Source organism: Dermochelys coriacea, chromosome 10 (assembly GCF_009764565.3).
Source record: "Dermochelys coriacea isolate rDerCor1 chromosome 10, rDerCor1.pri.v4, whole genome shotgun sequence".
Lineage (NCBI taxonomy): Eukaryota > Metazoa > Chordata > Testudines > Dermochelyidae > Dermochelys > Dermochelys coriacea.
This window is the reverse complement of record NC_050077.1, coordinates 30046649-30073378: the sequence shown is the minus strand read 5'-3', so window position 1 is coordinate 30073378 and position 26730 is coordinate 30046649. Positions and strand designations below refer to the sequence as shown.

The 26730-nt window shown below is 40.7% G+C and overlaps 1 protein-coding gene across 1 annotated transcript in view; it reads right to left on the bottom strand.

Moving 5' to 3' along the window:
• Nucleotides 1-451: 451 nt before the first annotated feature.
• Nucleotides 452-26730, bottom strand: part of LOC119862469 (ectonucleotide pyrophosphatase/phosphodiesterase family member 7-like) — a 41158-nt gene continuing 14879 nt past the window's right edge. The window contains exons 2-5 of the mRNA XM_038419212.2: nucleotides 25220-25365; nucleotides 10440-11066; nucleotides 7239-7573; nucleotides 452-512 (exon numbers count right to left, since the gene is read on the bottom strand). Of these exons, the coding sequence (XP_038275140.2) occupies nucleotides 452-512; nucleotides 7239-7573; nucleotides 10440-11066; nucleotides 25220-25365 (1169 nt within the window). The remainder of the gene's footprint in view (nucleotides 513-7238; nucleotides 7574-10439; nucleotides 11067-25219; nucleotides 25366-26730) is intronic.

Sequence of the window (26730 nt, the reverse complement as noted above, 5' to 3'; positions counted from 1 at the left end):
CAGAGCTAGGAACAGTGACCTGACTCTGCCCAGAACAGGTTAGTTTAGGAGCGTGTGGGATCCAGCATTTGGGGCCACTTGCAATGGACTGTCCAGAGTGGGGGACAAGCCTTGTAACAGGAATGGCAATATACATACATACATATACATACACACACACACATGCTCACTCACTTTCATTGTACAGCTTTTTGTTGCACATGCTGATGCTCTCTTGTTCTAAAATGATAACATGTTACTATCCTCGCTGTTTTGAGACCAAGGATTTTTTTAGGACCTGTATTGTAATGAATCAAGCCAAAAGTTTAAAAAAAACAAAACATGTAAAATGATCATTTCATCTAGCTTTCTACCAGTTTCTGGTAGCAGACACAGCAAATAGAACCAGAAAGAACAAGATGCAGACTTGGTTTTTCAAATGCTGTATATATTCTCTCAAAATGAAAATGGTTCACAACGTTGTTGATGATAAAGGTGGGTTCTTCTTTGCTTTGTGATGATCCTTCTTTAGCCTGTAAGTGGGATGAGAAAATACTTGTTAAATAGATTGGAAGCTCTTGTTCATTAAGTTACAATAAATACTGCAAAAAACATTTGGGGCAAAATTCTCCTCTCTAAGCTGTACCACGGGTCTGTATTGCATATGATATACTCCTACTTACAGATCACCCACTGCTGTCCACTTGGAACTAATATGTAATAGAGGTATATGCAGTGATGCTAAGTTTTCATAGGCCATAAAATGCAAACCTCCAGACTGAGATTTTCAAAGCAGGAGATTTAGACACCCAACAATTTCCATTAATTTCATTGGGAACCGTCTGGGTTTTGTGCATCTCAGGCTCTGTCTATAATGACCTATTTTAGATTAAAGAGAGAACAGAAGTCAAGTCTCCAAGAGAGCTGTGTGTGTGTGTGTGTGTGTGTGTGTGTGTGTGTGTCTCATCCATTACAGTTTGCGCAACTCTGAGGACAATATGTCAGCTGAAATCTGTACACAGGGATTGTTCTTACAGATGTAAAGGTGTGGAATGCAGGCAATGAGACAGATTTATAATTACAGATCACATAAACAAATGTCACTAAGTGGCCTTCTACTAATCTGGGCACTTTTCCACTTGCATCAAAAAAGGGTCATATCTTTCCTATTCTCAACAAATATGAATAACAGATGTTGTGATAGCGGCAAAGAGTCCTGTGGCACCTTATAGATTAACAGACATTTTGGAGCATAAGCTTTTGTGGGTGAATACCCACTTCGTCAACTATTACTAATACCTAGAACCAGCTTATGTGGCTGTTCTTCCTGTTATCCTGGGTAGCTTCCATGAATGTGAAAGACTATTACTCTTCACTTCTAAATCCAGTTAAAGTACTGCTCTCACCATGACTACAGCTATCACAGGTGATTAAATTTTGCTCATTTTGGCAGTTTAGAATCTCATGGTAGGTAAGAGGTTTCTGAGGAGTCTAGTGGTTTCACATTTCACACTCGACAAAACCAGAGGAAAACATATGCTCAGACTAAAAGAGAAGCCGTGGCAACTGTATTTTGCGTGAGTGCATTTCACCATTGTTCCTACAGATCATTGCTGCTTATAACAGATTGTTCAAGCCATTTCTAGTGTCTTTACCCAGAGGCAGATGATATAGCTAACAAAACATCTGGTATGTTACAGTTAATTAGAAACTGAAAATGCTTTTTGTGTAGGGTGGGGGAGGATGGAACACCTACTTATTTCAAGTTATAGATATATATCGTATATGTCATCTTACATTACACTTAATGGGTTTCCTTCATCCAAACATTTTGAGCTCAATACCTTAAGCATAGAAAAACCAAATCGAGACGTTTCCTATACGTGCACAGTCCAACTTTCAAATGCAGGAAAGTAGGAATAGGCCTATTGGCTCAAATAGACACCCCATCTAGCTCAGTGTTTTTCTCTGAGAATGGCCAGTACAAGATGCTTCAGAGAAAGATGCAAGTCACCCTATAAGGAACAAGTATGGGATAACCTGTCCTTAGGGAAATTTCTCCCTAACCCTAGATGGTTATTCCCTGAATATGGCTTATTAGACATTTATGGGAATAATATTCTTTTGAATCCTGCAAAGTACATAACTTTAATGGTACCTCAAAGCAGTGAGTTCCACAGGTTATTTTATGCATTGGTAGAAATGGTATTTCTTCTATTTTATTTTAAATTTGGTGCTGTTCTAAATTTCATAAGCCATTCCCTTGCTCTAATATTATTGGGAGATCCTGTTGACCTTTTTCTATCTTTTCTATACTGCTCATTATTTTGGATTTCTCTATCTTGTTGCTTTTTGTAGGCATCAGTGTTACTGCAATACACATTGCTATGTCAGGTTCAACTCTTACAACAGACTTATTCTGAGGTGAATTGTTATTTGAACTTGATGCAGAATCTGTTTTTATTTATTTTTTTAACATGTCACTGAACTGGTTAAGAGTAAATTGCAGTTTACATTTCACAAAAACCTGGGTATTCAGAGGACAGAAGGCAGCAGAAGCAGTGCCTCCTGCATATGTGCATTAACAGGAGTATGTATTATGAGTTGTATTCTCATCCTTAATATTCAACCACAACATGAATTGCAAGCACTTTTTTTTTATCTTGAGCTGATATCTTTCTAAACAATGGATACGTTAAACCTTCCCTGCTCCCACCCATCCCTCAATGGGGGAAGGGTGGAGGGAAGGAGGATTTTTATAATGTAACTTTATTTAACATTCTTTCCAGCTCTAATTTTTCACAGAACTTTATGGGTACAGTGATGGCACTGCTGTGGTACTATTGCTGATTGTTTAAGAGTAAAAGATGAGACAGGTTGCTCTTGTAGCCAAAATATTTGGCATGGTCCTGTGTGGACCCTGAGGACAAGGGGTGTGGCCCCCTTGGAGGCAATGAGAATCTTTCTGTTGACGTCAGTGGGCACTGGATCAAGAACATAATGATGACATGAAGTGCTGTCTAGTTTAGCATTCTGTATGAGTGGAAGTGATTAACATGGTTGAAGAGGATGCTGTAAATGGGGAGAGGGATATGATTGCTGGTAGCACAGGAAAAGAACCAGACATCGTCGTTCTCTTTCCTGCTTAAATCTACTTAATATGTGTGTTTCCTGCAAAATTTTCCCAAAAAATTAAGTTATTGTGCTAACTCATTCTGATGAAGGGGTTGGGTGTGATCCACAACTGCTAGCTAATTGACCCACAGCACCATCAGCATGGCTTTGACATGGGCTCCTCTCACTGAGGCACTTGCTTTGACAATCTGCCTTCCTGGTAGTAGTATGCTGTCCAGAAAAAACACTATTCAGTGTATCAGTTGTACAGATTTCATCTCGTTGCCTCTCTATCTTTGACTCCAGTGGGTTTGGCTTTGTGCTGCTGCACAAGAATAATACTTATAAAACCAAGATAATAACTGCTGTACTGGGTCAGACCACCTGGTCCATCTAGCCCAGCAACCTGTATTCGAACAGTGACCAGTGCCAAATACTTCAGAGAGAGTGAATAGAACAGGTGATCCATCCCCTTTCATCCACTCCCAGCTTCTGGCAAACGGAGGCTAGAGACACCCAAAGCATGGGGTTGCATCCCTTGGCTAATAGCCATTGATAGACCTATCCTCCGTGAACTTATTTAGTTCATTTTAAAAACCCCTTTATAGTTTTGACCTTCTCAGCATCCTCTGGTAACAAGTTCCACAGGTTGCTGTGCATTGTGTGAAGAAGTATTTCCTTTTGTTTTAAACCTGCTGCCTATTAATTTAATTGGGGTGACCCATGGGTCTTGTGTTATGAGAAGGAGTAAACAACACTTTTTCTCCACACCAGTCATGGTTTTATAGATCTCTATCATATCCCCCCTCTCCCCCCCCTTAGTTATCTCTTTTCCAAGCTGAAAAGTCCCAGTCTTTTAAATCTCTCCTCCTATGGAATCTGCTCCATACCCCTCATCATTTTTGTTGTCCTTCTCTGCAGCTTTTCCAATTCTAGTATCTTTTTTTGAGATGGTGTGACCAGAAAGGCATGCAGTATTAAAGGTGTGGGCATGCCATGGACTTAGACAGAAAATATCATAATGCCTCTGTATATATCTGTCCCTTTCCTAATGGTTCCTAACATTCTATTAGTGTTTTTGACTGCTGTTGCACACTGAGCAGATGTTTTCAGAGAACTATCCACAATGACTCCTAGATCTTTCTTGAGTGCTAACAGCTAATTTAGACCCCATCATTTTGTGTGTATAGTTGAGATTACATTTTCAATATGCATTACTTTGCATTTATCAACATTGAATTCCATCTGGTATTTTGTTCCCCGCTCACTCAGTTTTGTTAGATCCCTTTGTAACTCTTTGCAGTCAGCTTTGGACTTAACTATTTTGAGTAACTTTGTATGGTCTGTGAACTTGGTCACCTCCCTGTTCACCCCTTTTTCCAGATCACTTATGAGTGTGTGCAACCACACTGGTCTTAGTGTTGTATGACAATTGCATGTTCCCATGAAGATGTCATCGCTTTGTGGTGCAGTATTATGTACTGATCCAATATCAGATGAAGACACAGGGTCTGGAAAGATTCTCATTGACATCAATGGATCTGACTCAGAATGACACTGCTGCCATGGAGAGGCTGAAATAAATTCAAGACCCTAAGGATACATCTACATTGCAAAGAAAAACCCATGGCACGAAGTCTCAGAGCCTGTCTTAATTGACTTGGGCTCAGGCTGCAGGGCTAAAAATAGCAGTGTAGATGTTCCTGCTCAGGCTTGAGTCTGGGCTCTGAGATCCACCCCTCTGTGCTGGGCTTCAGAACCTGAGCCCCAAGCTGAGGCCGACCATCTCTGCTGCTATTTTTAGCCCGATGAGCCCAAGTCAGTTGACCTGAGCTCTGAGACAGTGCTGTGGGTTTTTCTTTGCAGTGTAGATCTACCCTCAAGGGCCTGGTTTCCAGAGGTTATGAGCCCTTCACTTTCCCACTGACTTCAGTTGGTGGTGTAAGAATTCAGCACTTCGAAAATCCAGCCTGAATAGTCTTGCAATCCAAAGCTGGATGTAGAAAACGCCTGTGAAATTTGAGGTTGTTACACCATTTGGAAGTGTGAGCCTGAGTGGCCCCTGGACTCAAGTATTGTGACTTTCTAGCAGGCTCCAACATAATAAAGTTAAATAGGTAACTTTTTCCTATTTACTTGCCCTGAATTGGACCCCTCTGTACTATAGTTAATGCTACTGCAGTCCCCTTTTAAATAAAATTAAAATTCCTTGACATCTTCTATATTGTTACAAGAAAAATGGTCCTCATAATTGCTGGCTGAGAGAATCCTAAATAATGAAGCATTCCATAGATGCATGCTGTTTACTAGAATGTTTCCATTGAATGTAATAATGCTCACATATATATTTCATCCAGAATAATCAATGTGTGTGTGAAATATGACTGGAAAATGATTGAACCAATGTTTTATTGAGATTTCAAAGAGTGAAAATGCAATTTTTGGTGTCTTGTATATTTTAAATGCGTGAATAAAACATGATTTGCAATGAACAACTTGGTGCCTCTTAAAATAAATCTCATATTTGCTGATTCTCTTTTTTTTCCAAGTGCAAAAACATTGCATTCCATTCCTTAGCACAGATAAATATTAATTAATCAGTAATGAAAGCTTAGGGATTTATGGCACAGTCTCATATCAAACTAAAACAAGATAGACTATTATTGTTGTCATAAAGTAGCTTTGAGGAAAAAGGTTATATTATGGAAGCTTAAGAGGGAAAGGATACAGAAGTTTCCTTTTTGCATTAAAATCATAGAATATCAGGGCCGGAAGGGACCTCAGGAGGTCATCAGACAATGTTTTATGAAAAGCTCATTATGACAATGTATATTGCTGTCACTCCTCCAGAACATGTGCAAAATGATCATCTGAACAGAAAATAATTTTCTAACTGGATATTTGCCTTTAATTACAGTTGCATTTGCTGCTGTAGAACCCATACCCATAAAGGGTCAAGTTCCGGTCTTAAACTTCTGTAACTCTGGCCTCAGTGGAGTTATTCCTGATTGCCAGGAGTGAGAGAGCGGAGAATCAGGCCCAAAAAGGCAGACTGCTTTGTTTTGTGGGGAGACAAATAGGGGCTTGTTCACACGGTCACATAATATGCTTTACAACGGTATAATTTCTATAACCTATTGCATGTTAATTGGTCCCTGTAGACCCTGCTGGTGCACACGAAAGTTCTCTAGTGTGCCTTAACATAGTGCTATTTCAAATACATTTCATAGCACCAGCAGGGTCTACACAGACAATTAGCACACAAAACATTAGCGTGCTTCAGTAATGAACTCTATGACAGTGGAAAGTGACTTACCCTACTGTGCCGACAAGCCCTAAGAGAGTAGAGCCTGACTCTCCACTGTCTTGCACCTTGTGTAGCCATTTCCTACTGTGTGAAGTGGGTATAAAATGCTACTGAATCAGAACAGTAACGTTGCATACCAGCTTCACACTAGTGTCAATGGCTCCACAAGGTGCAAGACATGGAGAGTCAGGTCTACTGCATGGTACCTGGCTCTGAGACTCAACACTACAAGTTAAGGCATGAGCTTAAGGCACAAGAGCTCAGTGCTGATGTAGCACCTTTCACACATGCATCTTAAAAGTCATCTGGGCCTAATAAATAAAGATTCATGACATCCTCTTTATTACTGGCGCTCATTTGCAGGGAAGGCAGGGACATCTGACTGGACTTTCAGACCTCAGGGTAGGCTTGTAGGGCTTTCCCTATTTTTAGAGGGTAAAGGATTGCCCAGTGGTCAGGGTGCTGACCTGAGACTTGAATTCAATTCTTTGCTTCACCACCCACCGCTTTCCTGTGTGATCTTGGGCAAGTCACCTGGTTTCTTTTTGCCCCATTTGCCATTTGTAAAATGGGGATGCCCATTACTATACCGAGTACCTTGTATAGTAACTATTGGTAACCATTTTTACTGATGGGAATGCTGAGTGACAAGTTAAATGGCTTATTCAGGGTCCTAGATTCTGTGTCAGCCCCAAGATTTATTTCTCCTTTTTGTCTGTGTATGTACATGGTCCCAAGCATTGTAATATCTGAGCCCCAAACCCATAATTCCCATCTCCCTCCTTCCAGTGCTTTCCCCTGGTGTAACTATCCAAGCCCTAAAGAAAACTTTACTTACCCCTTCTTTCGTTGGACGGCAGTGTGGGTCACCGATGTGATGAATATTAGCACAAGTATCACTGCTATGGCACTTAAAATGATAGCAGCAAGCAGGATCAACTCTGGCTGTGAAGTATCAATGAGCATTTTCTGTGTAAATGCTAAAGATCCATTATTGGGCTGTGGATTGATGCCCAGGAGTTTACACATCAGTGGATAAATGTGGATACTGTCAAAGGGCTCAGCTAAGTAATTCTCTTTGAAATCGGGACCAAAAGCTCTGAATATTGTCTTCATGTCCATATCCTCATTGTCAAATCCATGATCTCCTTTGTTAACATATAATATAAACCTCTGGGGGGGGGAAAAACAACAACCAACAATCAATTTTAGCTTTATCTAGTGCCTTTCATCCCAAAGGCACCTTCAAATTTAACTTCTTATACACCAGTCACTTAGTCACTAGTCCTACCTGAAGATGCTTCTGCTTCTGGGGTGAAATACAACTGCTCTATAATAGCACACACCAATACAAATAAATGAGGCAGTGAAGGAAAATTCAGTATCCAGCTGAAACAGCAAGGGAATTGAGGGAGGTGGAAGGCAATTTCAGTAAGAAATGTGTGAAGAAAAGCATTAGATTCAAGAATGTGCTTTCATGTTTGCTAATTGATGCATTAGGTTGGCGTAACACTGAGCTTTGACAATTTGAGCTCATGTGTCTCGTTTAGATTTTCCAGATAATACCTCAAAAGTACATCCACTTTTTGTTTTATTAAAATATGGAGCCAAAATGTCATTGTAACTCTGACAATGGTCAATACACCTGATTCCCCTCTGGATGCTAAGGCCAGATTTTGCCTTGATTTATGCAGCAGGGCAAGGAAGCAAGGAGCACCTTATGCTCCCTTGTGCTGGTTACCCAGGTCATGGGAAGGACCGCTGTCTCGATGGGGCTGCTATGTAGCTTCTACCTAGCTGTAGGAGTGGGTAGAGCCTTTGAATCCTGCCCCCACAATGCACTGGCTTGCATAGCTATGCTGGTACAATGGGGAAAATATTCTGTAGCGGGTATAGGCCATCTGCAGGGGAAGTATCTGCACAGCTGGGGAATTGGGAGGCAAATTGTGACTCTGAAAGTCACAATCTGCTTCCTGAAGTGCTCCTGGAGCAACACAATAATGCTCTGCTTCCTGCTGGAGGCTCATGGGAAAGCCCAAGATGAGCTAACTTGTTTTTATATTAGGGGATTGTGATAATGCAGGACATGTAATTGCCAAAAATAACAGTAGTGTGAGTATGATTCCACCAAAGCTTTGCACTCTGTTACCGGATTTATGGCTTTAGCCTGATTCCATTTGTCATGATATGCAGAAAGGGTGACTTCCTAGAAAAATCTTAGGAAAAGAAGGTTTGCATTGTTAAAATACTTGCAGTGATTCATTGTAGAAAATAGGTATTGCTCCAAAAATGTTATAGTGCAATTTACCAGAACCGTAATGCACAAAGATAACAACAAATGTTAAATAGTCTAATCCAAATCTCCCATCTGATTTAAATTCTAACAATGAGCAGTCAGGAAACCTTAGGAGCTGCCTAACTGACCACTGTATATCCCTGTTGCTCCATAAAGTAGCTGTAGGCTCATTATTTTGGCTCAGATTCAGCTGACCAAAACTTCTGAGGACAAAACTGGAAGTTATAGTATAGACTACTGAGTGTTTGCCTACCACTTATAGGACAAGCTCTATAGCTTTTTATCTCCCCCAAATCTGTCATGTAACTATCAGTCTAACAGAGGGGAAAAAATACTCGTTCTATCAATATGGGCAAATGGATTCTCATTGCATAGAGGTATCCATGTGGGGAAGAAAATGACAGTGTTTTTGCACAGCGACTGAAGGAATCTCTAGTTTAGCAACAGGGAAGAGCTGATCTCTTAGTATGTTTTCTAGAGTCAGGGAGGGGATATTACTTTCTAGAATTCTGAGCATGATTTTTCAAAGTTCAATGAAAACAAGTTACTCACAGCTGGTAATCTGAGGCCCAGAGCTGAACACAGTGTCTCACCAGAATACTTACATTTGCCTATCTTTTGAGATTCAGCTTTCTTACTCTTCTAGGTGTACGATAGAAGACATGGCATTCAGATGCCATAACTTATTAAAATGAAGATGGAAAGATGAATTGAACATATCATTCTTACTGGCCTTCCTAGAATAAAATGTTGGCTGAATATAAACCTTACTGGAACTCATTTATGGCCTGATCTGAAGCCCACAGAAATCAATGCTGGGATCTTGGGATTGTGTGTGTTTGTTTGTTTGTTTGTTTGTTTTAAACCCTTCAGACTCCCTTTTCATCCTGTTTCTCTAAGTGAGCACCTCGAAAGACCAGGCATTTTAAATCCCCCAAATGGCTTAATGTTTTGATTGTACATAAGGTTCCATTGGTCAGAGGTTTTAAGGCAAGTGAATTGTTCCAAATTCCAAACCAGAGTCCTCAAAGCCTGCTAAAACTCAAAGATTCATTAAGTAAAATGTGTGGGGCTCCTGTGGCTTCATGACAAAGCTCAGATGGCACACTTGGTAAGGTCGTAAGTCTATTTTTTTAATATGGGCTCCATAGTTTCATAGATTTCAAGGGACCATTTGATCATCTAGTCTGACCTCTGTACAACACAGTCCAGGGTATTTAACTCAGTTACTCCTGTATTGAGCCCAATTACTTGTGTTTGACTACAACATGTCTTCTACAAAGGCACCCAGTCTTGATTGGAAGACATCAAGAGACGGTGAATCCATCTCATCCCTTGGTAGCAATGAAAATGTTCTGTTGGTGTAATTGCTATTTTCCTGTAATTAACAGGATAAAATAGTATGTACATATTTATTTATATAGTAGTTGCTCTTAGGATCCCAGTCATGGACCAGCAGCCAATTGCGTGAAGCACTGTGTAAGCACCGTATTAACAAAAAAGTCCCTGCCCCCAAAAGCTACAATCAGTACCATAGCTAATACATCCTTATTCGGGATGTGGTAAAAATACATGTTTTATCAACCAGCACTGGAAATTGCTTAATTTATTATGGAGCAAAACCAACACCAATTACAAGGTGTGAAAAATACTGTAAAGTGACTTGTCTGTGGAATCTTCTAAAGGTTACTCTATGGCTGCCAAGAAACCTGATTGTTGTATTAGATTCAGTAATGAACTTACCCCATTAACACTATAACCGGGATCACCATAAACAAGGATTGGTAAAACACGTTCATTTTTCGCATAGTGGAAGTGTTCAGGAAACTCTTCTTTTTTATACACCTTTAGATGAGGATGAGCATTCTTCAGTGCCTGATATATTTCCTCTTCTTTTCCTGGTTTCGGGGTTATCATCCCAAAGCCTCCATAGTCCAGTATGTCAAATTTGACCAACTTGCTGAATTTGATATAGTTGGACAGTAAGATCTCCTGTACTTCAGGTTTCTTCTTTACTGTGGTCATACCATGATCAGATGTAATGATGACATTCAGCTTATCCTTCAGGCTATGTTTCTCAATAGCTTCTACAAGGTAGCCAATGGTCCTATCAATCTGTTGAATTATCATCTTCCTGTCTTCTGTTTCAGGGCCCTTTCTGTGCCCCACTTGATCGGGTTCTCCATAGTAAAGTGTGACAAAATCAAAGTTCTCTTTGGTAAACCAGCTCATAACCATGTCGATGTTTTCTCTCCACTCTGTCTCATTGCTGTCAGGATGATCAAATGACTCTACTAGAGTTCTGTCGACTGACTGCCCCTTGTAAGTGGCACCACCGCCAGGATAATGGAACGAGGCTGTTTTTTTCCCCTGAAAAATTGAATAGATGGAAGGTGATATATGTACTGTGTTTAATAACAGGGCAAAATCTATAAAGTCAATTACTTTTGACAGCTGTGTACCACACCTGTGTATTAAACAGATCTCAAAACATGAGAGCTAAGTGTAGTGTATGATCGGCATATAAAATTCAAGAAAATGCAGGTGAACATAGCTCTTAGGATGAATACAAAGCATATATCTTAAAAATAACATTTAACATAATTTGATGGCATATGTGAAATAAACTCACTCATCTTAGTTCTTAAGGGATGAATGATGTATAGATTGGATGTATATATCCACTCTCAGCCCTACTTCCTCTCTAGCTGTCTCCCCAGATCCTCCCCAAAATATCACTGCTAAAGATACCATTGGCATGTTGGTGGTAGACTCACTATGAAAAGGTATAGTTACATGGAAAACCAACTACCTTCTCTCTCACTCCCTTTATCCAGAGTTACCCCATCCAAAAAAGGATTGAAGCATGTTGGCTGTGCATCGTGAAAGAAGCTCATGCTGCAATGAGGAAGATTTCAGGCTGTACAGCTGGAGCCATATTGACTGAAAAAATGTTATGGCATGAAATACATCTTTAGTGAATTCTGTGCACATCTGGATGGTAGAATATTAGTGTTTGCAATTCAAGGAAACTAGAAATATTGAAGAACAAAACAGGAAGGGAGAGTGAGAATTTGGATTGGGTTGTGCAGAAACATTGACACAGGCAGAGTGAGACTGGGAGTTGAGAATTATAATTAGGAAAAGGCCTAAACTGCTGACTTTGGAACTGAATCCAGATCCATCTTGGAGTTTATGCCAAGTTCAGAGAGATTTACATCCAGGATTACCAGTTTGCCCTTTTATAATGATAAGCCTGCGTCACACAACTGGATCCAGGAAGGTCAACCCCAAATATTCAACATTCATGAGTCTGGCCTCCCAAAACCATGGGACTAATAAAAATCATAAGTAATGTTGGGTTCTTTTCATTTGCCTTGTGGTTCTGAAGCAATTCATGTTTTCCAGCTTTCCTCTGCCACTTTGAGGGCTAGAAATTGAATCTTTAATGAAAACAGAGATCATCATGAAATAACATGATTCCAGAAGATGAGGCTTTAAGGAAAGCCCAGGATAACATGAGAGACACGACACTGTGAATATGAACTTTGGTTGGTGGCCTGTCTGAAACCATATTATATATTCTTTCTTTCTCCTCCCATAGCCTTAAGGCATAGAGTGTCCATGTTTTTTGCCACTTATTTGGTGCTTGTGCTGGTCTGTTCGGGCTTGAGTGTCATGTTGATGAATTTGGCTTCTCTCTCTATCCTGCATAATATTTCTCTAGGTTACCTACTTTTTCTTTTTCCAAGTGGTGTCCATATTATCACTTGCCATGGAAGTTATGTTGGTGGCATTCTTAAAATCTGTCTTAAATATGGACACTATAATCATCTTACCATATTGGGTGCTTTAGATTAGTTTGTTCTACTTAGAATTTCTGTTGTTGCAAGAAACTCTTTCCAATGGACTCTGAACATCTTCCGCAGGCATGTACTTAGAAATTGATAAGATCAACTCATTCTGACTGTTCCTTTCCATACTGCTGCATAAAATTTTGAATTTTTGTGACAATACCAATTTTTCCAAATCTTTTCAAGTTTATTATATGGCACCATGGATTATTTGTATTGATGCTGTTGGTGGGCATTCTGCTTTATAGACATCTAAGAAAACATGTTTCCCCCCCACTCAAGGAACTTACAATACAAATGGGAAGAATACAGACAAAAGAAGGAGGAAGGGAAGTACAAATAAGCAAAGGGATTGTGTGGTATATTTGGCCACTGTCTGATTAGCTCAGGTCATTGGATTTCTTTTTTATGTTTTAAATTACAGTGTGAGATAAATTTAAATGATTATAAGGTGAGGCATGTGTGCAGGGGTGGGTTCTGAGAGGTGAAGGTGCTTTCTGTACATAGTGTTTTCTTATCTCCAGTAAACATGGCCCCTCACCTGAGGGGCATGCAATTTAATCTGAGCAGATGCATTATACACATGTAAAGGGTGAGCCCTGCTCTAAAACTCCCTGATTTTGAACTCCCACTCATGCCACTGAAATCAGTGGCAAGAGTCGCATTGACTTCAATGAGGTAAGATCAGGAGCAGAGTCAACAGCGATCTGCAATGAAGGGCTAAGTGAAAGAAGTGGGTGTTAAGGAGGGATTAGAAGGTGGAGAGGCAGACACATGGCACATGGGAAGTGGTGGGGTGGGGGGAGGGAAATCATCAGGTCACCACCTGCCTGTTGCTGTAAGAGAAGTGGGAGCCAACCTCTTGTGCTGGGATCAGCACATTGTCAGCATTTCATTTATTATCCATTGGGCTATTGTCCAAATAAGATGGAGGCCTCAGAGCTATTAAGGTCCCAGTCACTGATGGGTTCTATGTGCATTATAGTGAGTTTCAGCACTTTAAAAATGCTTTACAGAGCGTAACTAATTAATCACATGAGCAGTTGATCAATACATGGTATTATCTCAAATTTACACACCAGGCAGAGACATTAAATGTCAAGATCATGACCAAGAACTAGGATTAAAATGCAAGTGAGTCTCTTGCCTTTCAATTAGTAGAGTCCACTGGCCCATGCTGCCTCCAAAGCTTTTAGCCTGTTTCATGTATTGCATGCTGGATAATAACATGAAAGGACTCTATGCTTGTAAAACTAAACTGGTTCTTTATTAACAGAACTGTTTAAAGAGCTGCTGCAACTGCAGCTACCATTCTAGCCATGTGCACACAGACTGACTTCCTTGTACCTCTTCCAAACTCTTTTCTTCTGCAATCTGTGCTCCTTCCTTCTAGTTCCATGCAGGTTACCACATAGCCAGGGGTCACAATGGCTGCTCAGCAGGGAAGCCTGCTGGAAGCAGCTTGCAGCATCCCTGGCTTCTTTTTTGAATTGGTTTGAGGCTCAACCAGAATTCAAGGGACCTTGGGGTCATATGTTTCACACACTGAAAAGTCTGTCATGGACCACTGTTAGGGAAGAGAGTTGTGAGGAACTATGGCTTCTGGAAAAGTCATAGTCAAAAATTTGCATCCCTTTCAATTAGTTTACCATCCCAAGGTACTCTTCTTTGTAAGCAAAAGGCCAGAAACATACTGCTCCATATTCTCCATGTAGTTACTCCAGTTGTCACCTGTGTAACTTCTTGAAATCACTAGTGATGTAAAGATGTAAAATGGAGCTACACACTGGAAAATCAGGTTTCAGAATAGCAGCCGTGTTAGTCTGTATTCGCAAAAAGAAAAGGAGTACTTGTGGCACCTTAGAGACTAACAAATTTATTTGAGCATAAGCTTTCGTGAGCTACAGCTCACTTCATCGGATGCATTTGGTGGAAAATACAGAGGGGAGATTTATATACACACACATGTTCTCTGTGTGTGTGTATATAAATCTCCCCTCTGTATTTTCCACCAAATGCATCCGATGAAGTGAGCTGTAGCTCACGAAAGCTTATGCTCAAATAAAGTGGAAAATCAGGCTCACTGGTTTGTTATGAAAGTTGAAATTAGCCATAATATTTCTAGGTCCCAAAAATCAGGGGATGAGAAGAGGTGGAAAATATGGCTTTAATTATGCAGAAAATATCAACTGAAGGGGGAACAAAAAGCAAGCAGCACATATTAAATAAGAATTTTATCAAAATTGCACTGCCAAAGGGCTCAGATTTCATTTTTTCACATGGCACATGAAGTATATTTTCATTGTTATATAAATAAAGACCTTTGATCCCTGCAATTTATCTGACACATTTCTCTGTGCTTCAGATTTTCCTACTTGCTTGGAGGTCACCATTGGCCTGGTAATTCCCTTGTTGATTTTAAAGAACCCCGACCCAAAATGTGAAATAGTCTTTTGTTTCTGCCACTCTCTGATTCACAGTCTTATACAAACTCTCAGATTATACTGGAGAGAAGTCACACAAGATCTTGTACTTATTCCATTGAGCATGTTCATAATGCGATATTCTGATATAATTAACATCCTGGAAAGCTGCTGAAATCAAGATTCTTTTAAAGAAAGATAAGTGTCTATTTTAAAGTGTTTTTCTATTAAATGCAGTGTTAATATCTCATTTTTGAGGTGTAGCCTATAGGTATAGGTACATAAGTCATAGGTATGGATTAAGGTAGTAATACAAAGGCTTACATGTATCGAGCTTGTAAAGACACTATCTTAACCACACTAACTAAGGCATAAGCCCCCAAAAGCCTTTGAATAAGTAGCTAACCAGTGATACCTTAAGATCTAGGGTTACTCCTGGTTAGCTGAATATGCTAAGGCTTTTGGGGGCTTATGCCTTAGTTAGGGCTTGTCTACACTTACTGTGTCGCTGTAGTGCATACTGAAGATGTTACCTATGCCAATTGGAGAGCTTCTCCTGTTGGCATAGGTACTACCTCTCTGAGGGGCTCCAACTATGTCGATGGAAGAAGCCATCCCATTGACATAGCACTATATACCCCAGGAGTTAAGTTGGTATAACTGCGTTGCTCAGGGGTGTGGATTCTCCACACCCATAAGCAATGTAGTTATAGCACCATAAGTTTGTCATGTAGACCAAGGCTCAGTTTGGCTAAGCTACTGTCTTTACAGCTCAACACATGTGGGCCTTTGCATTACTGCCTTAATCCATATCTCTGGCTTACCTGTAGGCTATTTTGGATTAGACTAGCACATCATAAGCCACCTATGAAGTTAATTCTCACTGGGCAGGAGGAACAGCATGTCTAAATTGTTGAGCTATGACAGAGCATTCTTTCTGCTATTGAAAGAGGAGGAACAGTTCTCTGAATGTTTGCCAGTTGCCTGCCACTCATCTGGTAAGTGGGTTTGATATTCTCAGGCCTGATCCAAAGTGCATTGAAGTCAGTGGAAAGGATCCTACTTACTTCAGTGACCTTTGGATCATAGATTTTATGGTCAGAAGACCGTGATCATTTAGTCTGATCTCCTGCACCTACACAGGCAATAGAATTTTACCCAATGATTCCTGAACTGAGTCCATCAATTTGTGGTTAAATTAGAGAATATCTTTGAGAAAGAGATCATACTAGAAGACTTCAAATGATGGGTAATCCACTGTATCCCTTGGTAAACTGCTCCAATTACCTTCATTGTGGAAAAATGCACATTTTAGTCCCATTTTGAAATTTGCTGATCTAAGCTTTTCAGCCTTTGGATCTTGTCTGTTATTTTAAAGAGACTTCTGGTATGAGAGACCGTATGAACTAGAAAATGTCTATTAAGCCTATGAGGAAATGTAAAATTTTGTGATGTACAGAACCTTACAGAACTGCTATAATAGGGTATTGGTTTTCTATGAGATCATTGCTTTATAACCTTATCCCCTCTTAGTCTTTTTAGCAGTGGGGAGAAAGGCAGAGGGCTTATAGCAATCTGGAGACAGGACTGGTAGTGGCACAACTGAAAGAAAATGATCGCAGATCAAATTTTTCTCATTTACACTCCTGTGGAGTAGCTGCAGTTCTATGGATGTAACTGAGTTTGGATCTGTGACTAGACCCATAGGCCTCCTGTAGGAGGCCTCATGGTCCTGCCACACCCATCCCAGAAAAGGAACAGTGCAGATAAGTCCTCCAAGTGGCCTAGAGGGGCTGCAAAGAGCTAGCCAACCAGAGAGGCTACAGGGAGCAGCCAGTCAGGACCCAGGAGGGCCATATAAAAGGGAGATGTAGAGCCAGAGACAGGCAGTTCCTTGCTGTAGCCAGAGGAGTGCATATCGTGCTCCTGGCTGGCCAAAAGGAACTGCAGCACCACGGACAGCTCACTGCCAGCAGGGACCAGGGCAGTGAGGAAGAGCTCCTGGCTGCCTCAACATAGAAGATCTTGATGAAGTAGATTTAAAGCTAACAAAGACCTATCTGCATATTGTCTTACCTATGCTTTGCATTCCCCTAGGTAGGCATGACTTAATCTGGGTGTCCCTTGTTCTCTCTGGGCACTGAGTTATAGCTTGCTTGCTGCAGAGGCTGGCTCTCAAGTTAGCCTCTCTTGCATGCTGACTCTGTGTCTTTGTCAGCTTCCAGCTGAGCTGACCACCTTCCCCTTTCCCTTCGGCCAAGGGCACCCTTTTAACCCCTCGGGTTTTTTTGATTTCAGCCTGAGGCTGGGAAGAGAAAAACCTCTTATTTTGGATGATTCTTCCCTCCCAATTGATGGCTCAGCCATTTAAACTCTTTTGAAGCAGGTACCTGAGAGACTGCCATTGTTTTACCTTTCCTGGATTCCTTAACAACTCCCCTTTACGGCCTCCTTTGATTGAATTCTATGCATTTGGCCAGGCAACAATGCAAATTTGAATAGGGGAAAAAACAAATTAAACCCAATATTCCTAAAAACAACATCCAGGCACTTTCTCTGTTAGTCACAGGCTTTGAGAACTGAATCTGTTACTGTCTGGCAGCATATGACAGTACACAGAACTACCACTAAGGTCCCACCAGACTAGCTTACCTAGCCTCCAAAATCAGCCTCCTTGACACCAGTTTTATTGAACCATGTCAGAGACAGAGAAAGAGGGAATATGGACTGAGGAATAAAATGTTAATAAAAAAGGGTCACCTGGGATTCTCCACCATGAGGATGGAGAGCCAGGTTTAGTTACTGTTCCCAAGCATAGAAGACTGTTTAGCAGTTAGAGCAGGAGCTGGCAATCAGGGCCAGTGGGCTCTGTGACTGTGACCTTGAACAGGTTACTTAACATGCCCAGTGACTGAGTTTCTGTGGTCAAAACATTGAGATTTTGAGAGTAGGTGGTATGAAAGAGGCCGCAATGAGGAGTCAGTTATCTCTCAGGGCTGTTGTAAATTCTCTTTCCTTCTCCTACACAGAAGTTAGGGGGGGAAATCTACCCCTGTAAATAATTTATAGTATTTTGATTTAATTAAATGACTTTCAAACTAACCCTTACTTTTTTTCTCCATTGACTTTAATTATAGATTATTCGCCTGAGGCTCATAAATCTGAAAAAAATTGTTTCTGGTGACATTCTTTTCTACATCATTTAGGATTATTGAAAGGTCAAATATAACTTCAAAGTTAATGTTACAAAGGGAAACACCACAGAAGGCAGAAGACACATCCTAGTTAGTAATATCATTAATGAAAGAATATTGCAGAAATAATAGCAGAAAGTATGATCAATACAGTACCAGCTCCAAAGCCAGATTCCAGGAGGCTTTATGTCCTGTTTAGGACCAGAAAAATCAACTGAGGAAGCAATGGGTAAACTATTTTGGCTGAAACTTTTTTTTTCACTGAAAAATGCAGATTTGGGTTGGCCATAATGTTTTGCGAATTTGTGTCTGTCACGGTTCCTTCCCCACTCTGAACTCTAGGGTACAGATGTGGGGACCTGCATGAAAACCTCCTAAGCTTACTTTTACCAGCTTAGGTTAAAACTTCCCCAAGGTACAAACTATTTTACCTTTTGCCCTTGGACTTTCGCTGCCACCACCTAACGTCTAACCGGGTTTATTATTGGGAAAGAGTTGTTTGGAAATGTCTTTCCCCCCAAAATCCTCACCAATTTGCATAGGTGACCACAGACCCAAAACCTTGGATCTTAAGAACAATGAAAAAAACATTCAATTTCTTACAAGAAGAATTTTAATAGAAGAAAAAGTAAAAAGAATCACCTCTGTAAAATCAGGATGGTAAATATCTTACAGGGTAATAAGATTCAAAACATAGAGAATCCCTCTAGACAAAAGTTACAAAAAGACACAAAGATGGGAACATCCATTCCATTCAGCACAGCTTATTTTCTTAGCCATTTAAAGAAATCATAATCTAATGCATATCTAGCTAGATTACTTACTAAGTTCTAAGACTCCATTCCTGTTCTGTCCCCGGCAAAAGCATCACACAGACAGCTCCCAGACCCTTTGTTTCTCCCCCCTCCAGCTTTGAAAGTATCTTGTCTCTTCATTGGTCATTTTGGTCAGGTGCCAGCAAGGTTATCCTAGCTTCTTAACCCTTTACAGGTGAAAGGGCTTTTCCTCTGGCCAGAAGGGATTTTACCCTTCCCTTTATATTTATGAAAGTGTCAAATTCAGTGAATTTATTTCACTCTCCTCCCCATCCAAATTTTAAACCAATCAAAATGTTTTGTTTTGACACTGACAGAATGAAATCTTTTTTTTAAATTCAAAATAACTTTGTTTCAAAACTTACTTAAATGTTATTAAAAAAACAAAAATGAAACAAAATATTTCACTTGACCTTAAATGATCTCCCCCATCCCAACTTTTTGATTTGTCTCAAAATTTGAAAAATCGTTGTTTTAGGTCAGCCCAAAACAATTTCCCCCCCCCGCATTATTTTTCTTTTCAGATCAGCCAGGAACCAAAAAATCAGTCATGCATACAGCTCTTCTTCAAGTTGCTTATACTGGCTTCAAGAATTTGGAAGTTGTTCTTGTACTATAATCATGTTTAAAGGCCCTGAAATGGGTGACCCCACTTTGCTGGTCACTGTACACACACACCAAGAGCCAGTCTCTGCCTAAAGAGCTCTCAATCTAAAAAGATATGACAGGAGAAAAGGGAGGGGAAACAGAAGCAAAGAGAGAGGAAGTAACTTGTCCCTGGTCACAGCAGAGATGGGGATAGAACTCAGGTGTCCTGGCTCCCAGTTTACTGCCCTGTCCAGCATGACAGTGTTTCTCAGCTTGTCCATCCTTTTATCCAAAATCAAAAGATTTTTCACAATTTTCCCCCCTTCACATTTATTATAAAAGTACAAGTGAACAATGTTGCAATGCTAATTCATTTGTGTGTTTTTGTTTTTAGAAGCTGACATAGAATAGTTGACTTTGAAGGGTAGAAGGATGCAGGGAGTAGGGGAGTGAGATTTTCTTTGCTTTTTATGACAGGTTTCAGAGTAGTGGCCGAGTTAGTCTGTATTTGCAAAAAGAAAAGGAGTACTTGTGGCACCTTAGAGACTAACAAATTTATTTGAGCATAAGCTTTCGTGAGCTACAGCTCACTTCATCGGAAAGCATCCAATGAAGTGAGCTGTAGCTCACGAAAGCTTATGCTCAAATAAATTTGTTAGTCTCTAAGGTGCCACAAGTACTCCTTTTCTTTTTGCTTTTTATGGTAATGCAATTTTAACACCTCATGACCCACCTGGTTGCTTTTTGTGACACCTGTGGGGATCTTGAGCCACTGGTTGAGAACCACTGTCATAGATCTCACTACCTCCCAACTTGCCTTAGAGTGGATGATAATCATGTGACTAACTGGCTTCATATACTTTTTTGTGAATGTTCTGAATGCAATTCTCTGCAACCTAAGAGGCTGAAATGATGTTGTGGCCAAATCCTTTTAGGGGAATTCCTCACATCTCTAATTCCAACAAACAGTTTAATAAAACACTATGAAAATATCATGTTCAAACAAGTGGGTATTTACTGTTCTTTCCCCCATTTCAGTAACATAATCAACTTTATTAGCAGCAATCAATTTACAATATTGTTGGTTTTATTAAGACCATTATTTTCTGTTACTGTTGCATTCCTTTATTACAATGATCACAGCTATTACTGTTATGCTTATTAATCTTGAAAATGCTTGTGCTTACAGCATGATGACTTTTTGTAGTCTGTTTCCCTAGTATAAGGAGTTTGGGACTCTCTGTGCTACTTTTGCACTTTCCTTTGCACTCTGCTTTCAGTACAAAATCCATTGAATTGAACCTTGAACACCAGTTTGGGCTTTATTACTGTTCCACGTTAGTGTCAAATTAGTATCAGCTCTCTTGCTGTGTAAGGGTGAATTTCTTTGTTTAAAGAAAAAAAAAGCTACATTTCCCATGGGAAACAGAATGATCAGAACAGAAATATCTGAGGTAATGTCATTCAAGCAAGGCCACATAAGGGCATTCTAGAGAGTCATCCTCCTTCAGTATTATGGTTCAATGCTCTAGCTCCTCATTCTACCATTCCATTGATTTCCCCCCCCTCCCCACCCCTCTCAGCCTTTTCAACATACCTCCAGGGAAATAAATCTTTACTCAAATTTCCCTTTAAGGTCCTTTAACAGTGGATCGATTTTATTAATATTTTAAATCTTGTTTATTACTCTAAAATCTAATATTGATGAGTTGACATTTGTCAACATTTAATTTAATTACCAACAGTCCAGACATGCACAGATGGTTTAATATTTTAAAACAGTGGCCTGTAAAAGTTCTTTGTATTCATCTAGGCACTGAGTTAGGCTAAAATAGGAATGAGGGACTTTGATCTGGGAACCTCAAATTGTTCTGTGGACACTAATGAAATAAGATTCCAAAGATCCCTGTGAACTGATGAGTCTTAACCATATGCCATTTACAAATTGGGAAACTGAGGCACGGGATGTATAAATGACCTCTGTATGTGTTTGTTGCTCTCTTATGCCTTATTGCATTCAGCTTGTGTACAGTCTCTGGGCAGAGACCATCTCTCATCATGCTATTGTATGCCACCTAGCACGTTATTGGATGCTCAAACTCTCCCTGCCCACCCCCATTCCTCCCAATTACAAATTTGCCCAAGGTCAGCCAGTATGTTAGTGGAGAGGAGAGAATGCAGCACAGAAATACTGACTGCCAATCCCTGATTCTAATCACTAGAAAATTGTGTTCATTGCTGACATTGATTAGACCAGACTTTAGCAGGGAGCTAGGTGACTGGGGGGGATCAGTAATGGCATATTAAATCTTTTGCCTCAAGGTTAAAAGCTTAAAGTCAGCCAAGACAGGTAGTGGCCAAAGGTTGTTTGTGCTTCACTTCTGCTTTTGCATCCTCCCACCTCCAATGGGGATCCCACCAGATTGGGGGGGAGGGAGGGTTCTGTCACCTTGGAAGAACAAATTTACACATATGCTGCAGACTTGTATTTATTTACATTTACACACACACAGAAGTGCAGTCCATACATTCTAGCTGCTCTTGATAATTCCCTGCCATTGGAGGGCCCTGGAGTGCTGGTGGCCCCTTGGTCTTACTTGTTGCATCCCTGATTAGTCGTCTTAGCTCTGAAAAGCTTTGATCTAACTCAAGTCTTCCTGTAGGGGTATGTGGGTGAAACTTAATGATCCATGACATACAGGAGACGCGACTAGATGATCTGATGGTCTCTTTTGGCCCTTAAACTCTACGAAATTTTAAACTACCAATGTCAAAACTCCATTGTCACTTTACCTCTCCTCTGTAAACCCCAACCACCAAGCCAGGCAAATTGAAACTTAAACCATCTTCTTCTTCCAACAATTAATCATCCTCGCAATCCTCCCCACTTTTCAAATTCTTGGGGAAAACGGATGGACTCCATCTTAAATCATAAAACCATCCAATCCAGACTATTTCAGCCCAAGGCAGGAGGAGTGAAATCCACAGAGGACCAATAGGGCTCCAGGTAGATCTTCAAGCTAAACAGTATGGTATGGGGGAGTGTCACAGAGTGACTGGCCTCTTTAAGAGGACAGGGAGTGGGGAGTGATCCACATCTGTGCCATAATCAATTAGCTGCTTCCTAGCTCAAAGGGGAAGGGCTAAGGGGGTCAGGTGATAGCTTAATGGACACCTGGGCTTCATAAAAGGGCTGAGTGAGATCAGTTTGGAGAGGAGCCTCAGGGAGTGGGTAGGCTCCTGTGAAAGCCCTGAGCCCTGTTTGCAATTTGTTCTGTGTCCAGAACTAGGAAAGACACAAGGAACAGAGCCCAGCAGAGGCTGAGGACAGAACTCCAGGGGAATGAGCTTGGGTGCTTGGTGCTCTATCCTAAAGCCAGAAAGACTCTCAAAAGTGGCTAGGAACAGGGCTCAGAGTAGCTCCTGAAGGGCAGTAGAAGCTTTTTGTTTGTTGGGACTTCTTAGTTGGACTCTTGCTGGAAGGGATTACGTTTTGTATGTGACTTGACCAGAAAGCCAAGCCAAATCTCCAGCACAGACCAGTGTCTTAGAGAGCTGAGGAGACCCACAAGGGGGCGGGGGAGCGGAAAACTGAGGCAGAGATCACTGACCATGCCACACGTGGCCAGAAGTGGGTGGTACAAGGCAGCCAGGCTCTCTGACAGGGAGGTTGACAGGTGTTCTCTCAGTAAGAAAGGTTCTAAGCCATTTCATTCCCTCCTGCTTTCAATCCAGCACCATTCATAAAGAGTGGAAGAATAGAGCTTGACATTAATTTGTTTAGAAATTTTACTGGGTCTCCCTTTCCCAAGGCTCCCACTGAACCTGACACCAATAAGAACAGTTTACAAAGACCAGCCAAATCAATGCACGGTGTATTGAAACTCACTAGGAATGCTGGAAGGAGCAGGCTCCAAAGTAAAGTCCCTACAGTGATAACATCTAACTGCTGGTCATGGAAAGTTTCAGCTCTGTGACTGACAGAGTGACCCAGATCAGAAACAGAGAGAGGCAATCTCTTGGCTCAACGGATGCCAGGTCAGTGGCATTCCTGCCGATCCCTCATACTGAATATCAATGCAATCTACTTGCCTTAATTCTCAACCATTTCTATCAAGAATACTTCTTAGGCCTTGATTCACCAAAGCACTTAAGCATGTGCTTAACTGTAAGCACTCACATAGTCTCTCTGCAATGAGGAGAGAGAAGAGTGAACAGTGTTAGAGTTGAAAAGGACCTTGAAGGTGAGGACAAGAAGCTTGGACTTGAATGAATAACCCTGCACTTAACAGAAATCTGTTCAGCCACATTAAATCCTAGTATATTTATTGAAAAGATAAATCTCCTTTCTGAATAAATTTCTTGGTTCAGGAGTCCCCAAACCTCTCATTTTGGTTAGGCTATGCTGAGGGATCTTGTGGCAATTGTGAATTGGTGCTCCAGTGTAGGTGCACTTAATGGGACTCTTTCACAAAAGGCGGTTGGAAAAAAAACAAAACAAAACAACCATTGCTCTGATAACCTCCACTGAAAGCATGCCAATTATCCTGCATTGTGAAAGAATGTTGGCAAAATCACTTTGATAGAAAGAAAACATTTTAGCTTTACTAAAGGTTAATTCATCAATCTCCACAAAACTTGCCATAATGGACCAAGGAGTGCAATGGATTTCTTGATGTTGAATTCTGTCCAAGACCATGTCCCAGGCAGCCCATGCAAGTAAAATTTTGATGAATAGAGTTTTAATGTTGAGATAGTTGGCCTGCAGCAATCAAGTTGCTGTAATTGTAAACCAAAGTTCTTTGGTTTGTGGAAGAATGCTTGCAGTCTGCTATAGGGTAACTGTGGAGTTAAGAACTGGATGCAGCAATTTAACATTTACCTGCCAGATGAGTGATGAGTCATCAATTCAGATGTCTGTCGTGTTCTTCATTACATGAGCTTGCTGAACAATCATTTACAAACTCAGAGGAAAGGGAGAGCACAAAAAAAAGCTCAGATTATGAGTGATGGGGGTGGAGAAGAACAAATTTGCAAGTGTAATTGGCATCAGACAAACACAAGGAATCGGACACAAATTGCAAACACCAGAGGAACTACAGCCCAAATCCTATAATATGCACCCCCAGTGGAAGATAAAAATCTTTAGGGCCATATTATTGAAGCCTAACACAAAACAAATGCCTGTCAAAATGCATGTGGAGCACTATGCTGTATAAATTCGCTGTTGCAAACACAACTACCTATTAGGTGGTAATTGCATACATGAATAGATAAGCAGACAGTTATCCTGTTTGCATATGCAAATATGGCTTTTGCAAGGGCAAAGGCTACATGCACATTGTAATGTTCCTTTTTCCTTTTGGTTTTGTATTCTAGGAGGATGTTGAGCCTGATTCAAACCCCACTGAAATCAATGGAAGAACTCCCATTGACTTTGGTGGCCTTATAGATTTCTTTGAATGTGCCACCTGTACTTAGCCATGATGTGTGAAATAAGCCACTGATATAGCCACTGCTTAGCAAACATAGCTTCAGTGTTGCTTGATGTAGTTCTGTACATGTTCCATTCAAGCAAAGGGATTAAGTTACTAAAATGAAAACCTAAGTGCAGGTATCATTACATAGCGTCAAGACTTTCTATGGTACCTGGTTCTGAGCTGTGATCCATAATGGCAATACCCCATTGTCCCACCACTCTGTCTTGTTTTGGGTTGCCTTATGAGAGAACTTCCTCAGGGTCTCTGGGTTAAACATCAGATTGTGAATCACTCCATGATCTTCAATCCAACGACCTGGAATGCAAAAGAGGATGAGACAAGAGATAAAAATGGAGAATGTCTCTGAAAGGAAACAAATAAGGATGTCACATAGGTGTGATGTTGCAGATCGTGGAAACACAATGCAATCATTGAACAAGCTCTTTCCAGATAAATGGATTCAACTGTTCCAGCTAACTGGGAAGAAGTATAAGGAAAAGATAGGGCAGGGGTAGACCTCCCTGGATGGTTTACCACTATTACAAAAAATCACAAAAATCACAAAGATGAAGCTAGCTATGAATGGCTTGAGTTTCCAAAGGGTCAAATCTTCATCATATTCAGTGCTGGTGAATTCACAGTATAGCCGGGAGATGTGCAGCCTGGAAATACCTTGGTCAGGAGGGAGAGAGATGCATGTCTCTGCCCAAGACAGGTGACTGCTGGGAAGCCAGAAACCTGACAGTGGGTGCCCTTGCTGGACCACAATAAATAAAGGTGTAGTTCCCTTGAACAGTGACAATGAACAGTTCAAGTAGTTCCCTTGAACAGTTTCTTCATTCCTTATTCTAACCTGTTTTGTAGTGTTGCTGTGTGCAGATAAACTGCTCCTGTGCTTCACCCCAGGAGTTGTTATATTTCAGTGAGGGGCAAAGTGATTCCTGTGTCCCCTACGTATAGCTCTCGCATGATCAGTTAAATTCATAAAAGCTCTTTGGTTTGCAAGGTGTTGTGTTAACAATGACCTTACATGTACATACAGTAAGCCTAAATTGCTTTTATTCTTGCTTGAACAAGATCTGTCAACAGAATTGTGGAGCACTTTCATCCCATCTTGACTGTCTGGGTGTAGATATTGGGATAAGAGAAAACAGGGCAAAGCATAAGCTGCAGCACTTAATGGGAAAGGTAGCTCAAGGAACAAGCTAGGTGAACCAGAAATCAGCGACAAGCCATTTAACTATTCCAATTTCATCTGGGCATTCTGAGTTTAGGTAACAGGGAGTTTGTTGTTCCATATTCTCAGAACTGTCAGGCTGTAATATTTGGGTTTTTTTTATAGATTTGTTTGCTGTCTGGAAAATATACGGTGGGCATCTATATCTGTGGTAATTATATCAGACAACTGCCAAATTGTATTTGCTTATGTAATGCTGCACTTCAACAGAGATCAGGAGACAGGTCTGTTCCTGCCTAGTTTTTCTGTTAAGAGAGAAAAAAATGGAGAAGAATTGGGGAAAAAGGCAAAGCAATTCTCTAATTTTCCATCTTGTATGTGGAAATTAGTCATCCTAAAGCTAGGCCATTTTGATGGATGGAGGGCCTGATCCTGTGAGGTGCTGAGGGCCTCCTGTGTGTTGCTGGGAGTGCTCCGTTCCCATAGATCTCAGTGCCATCTTG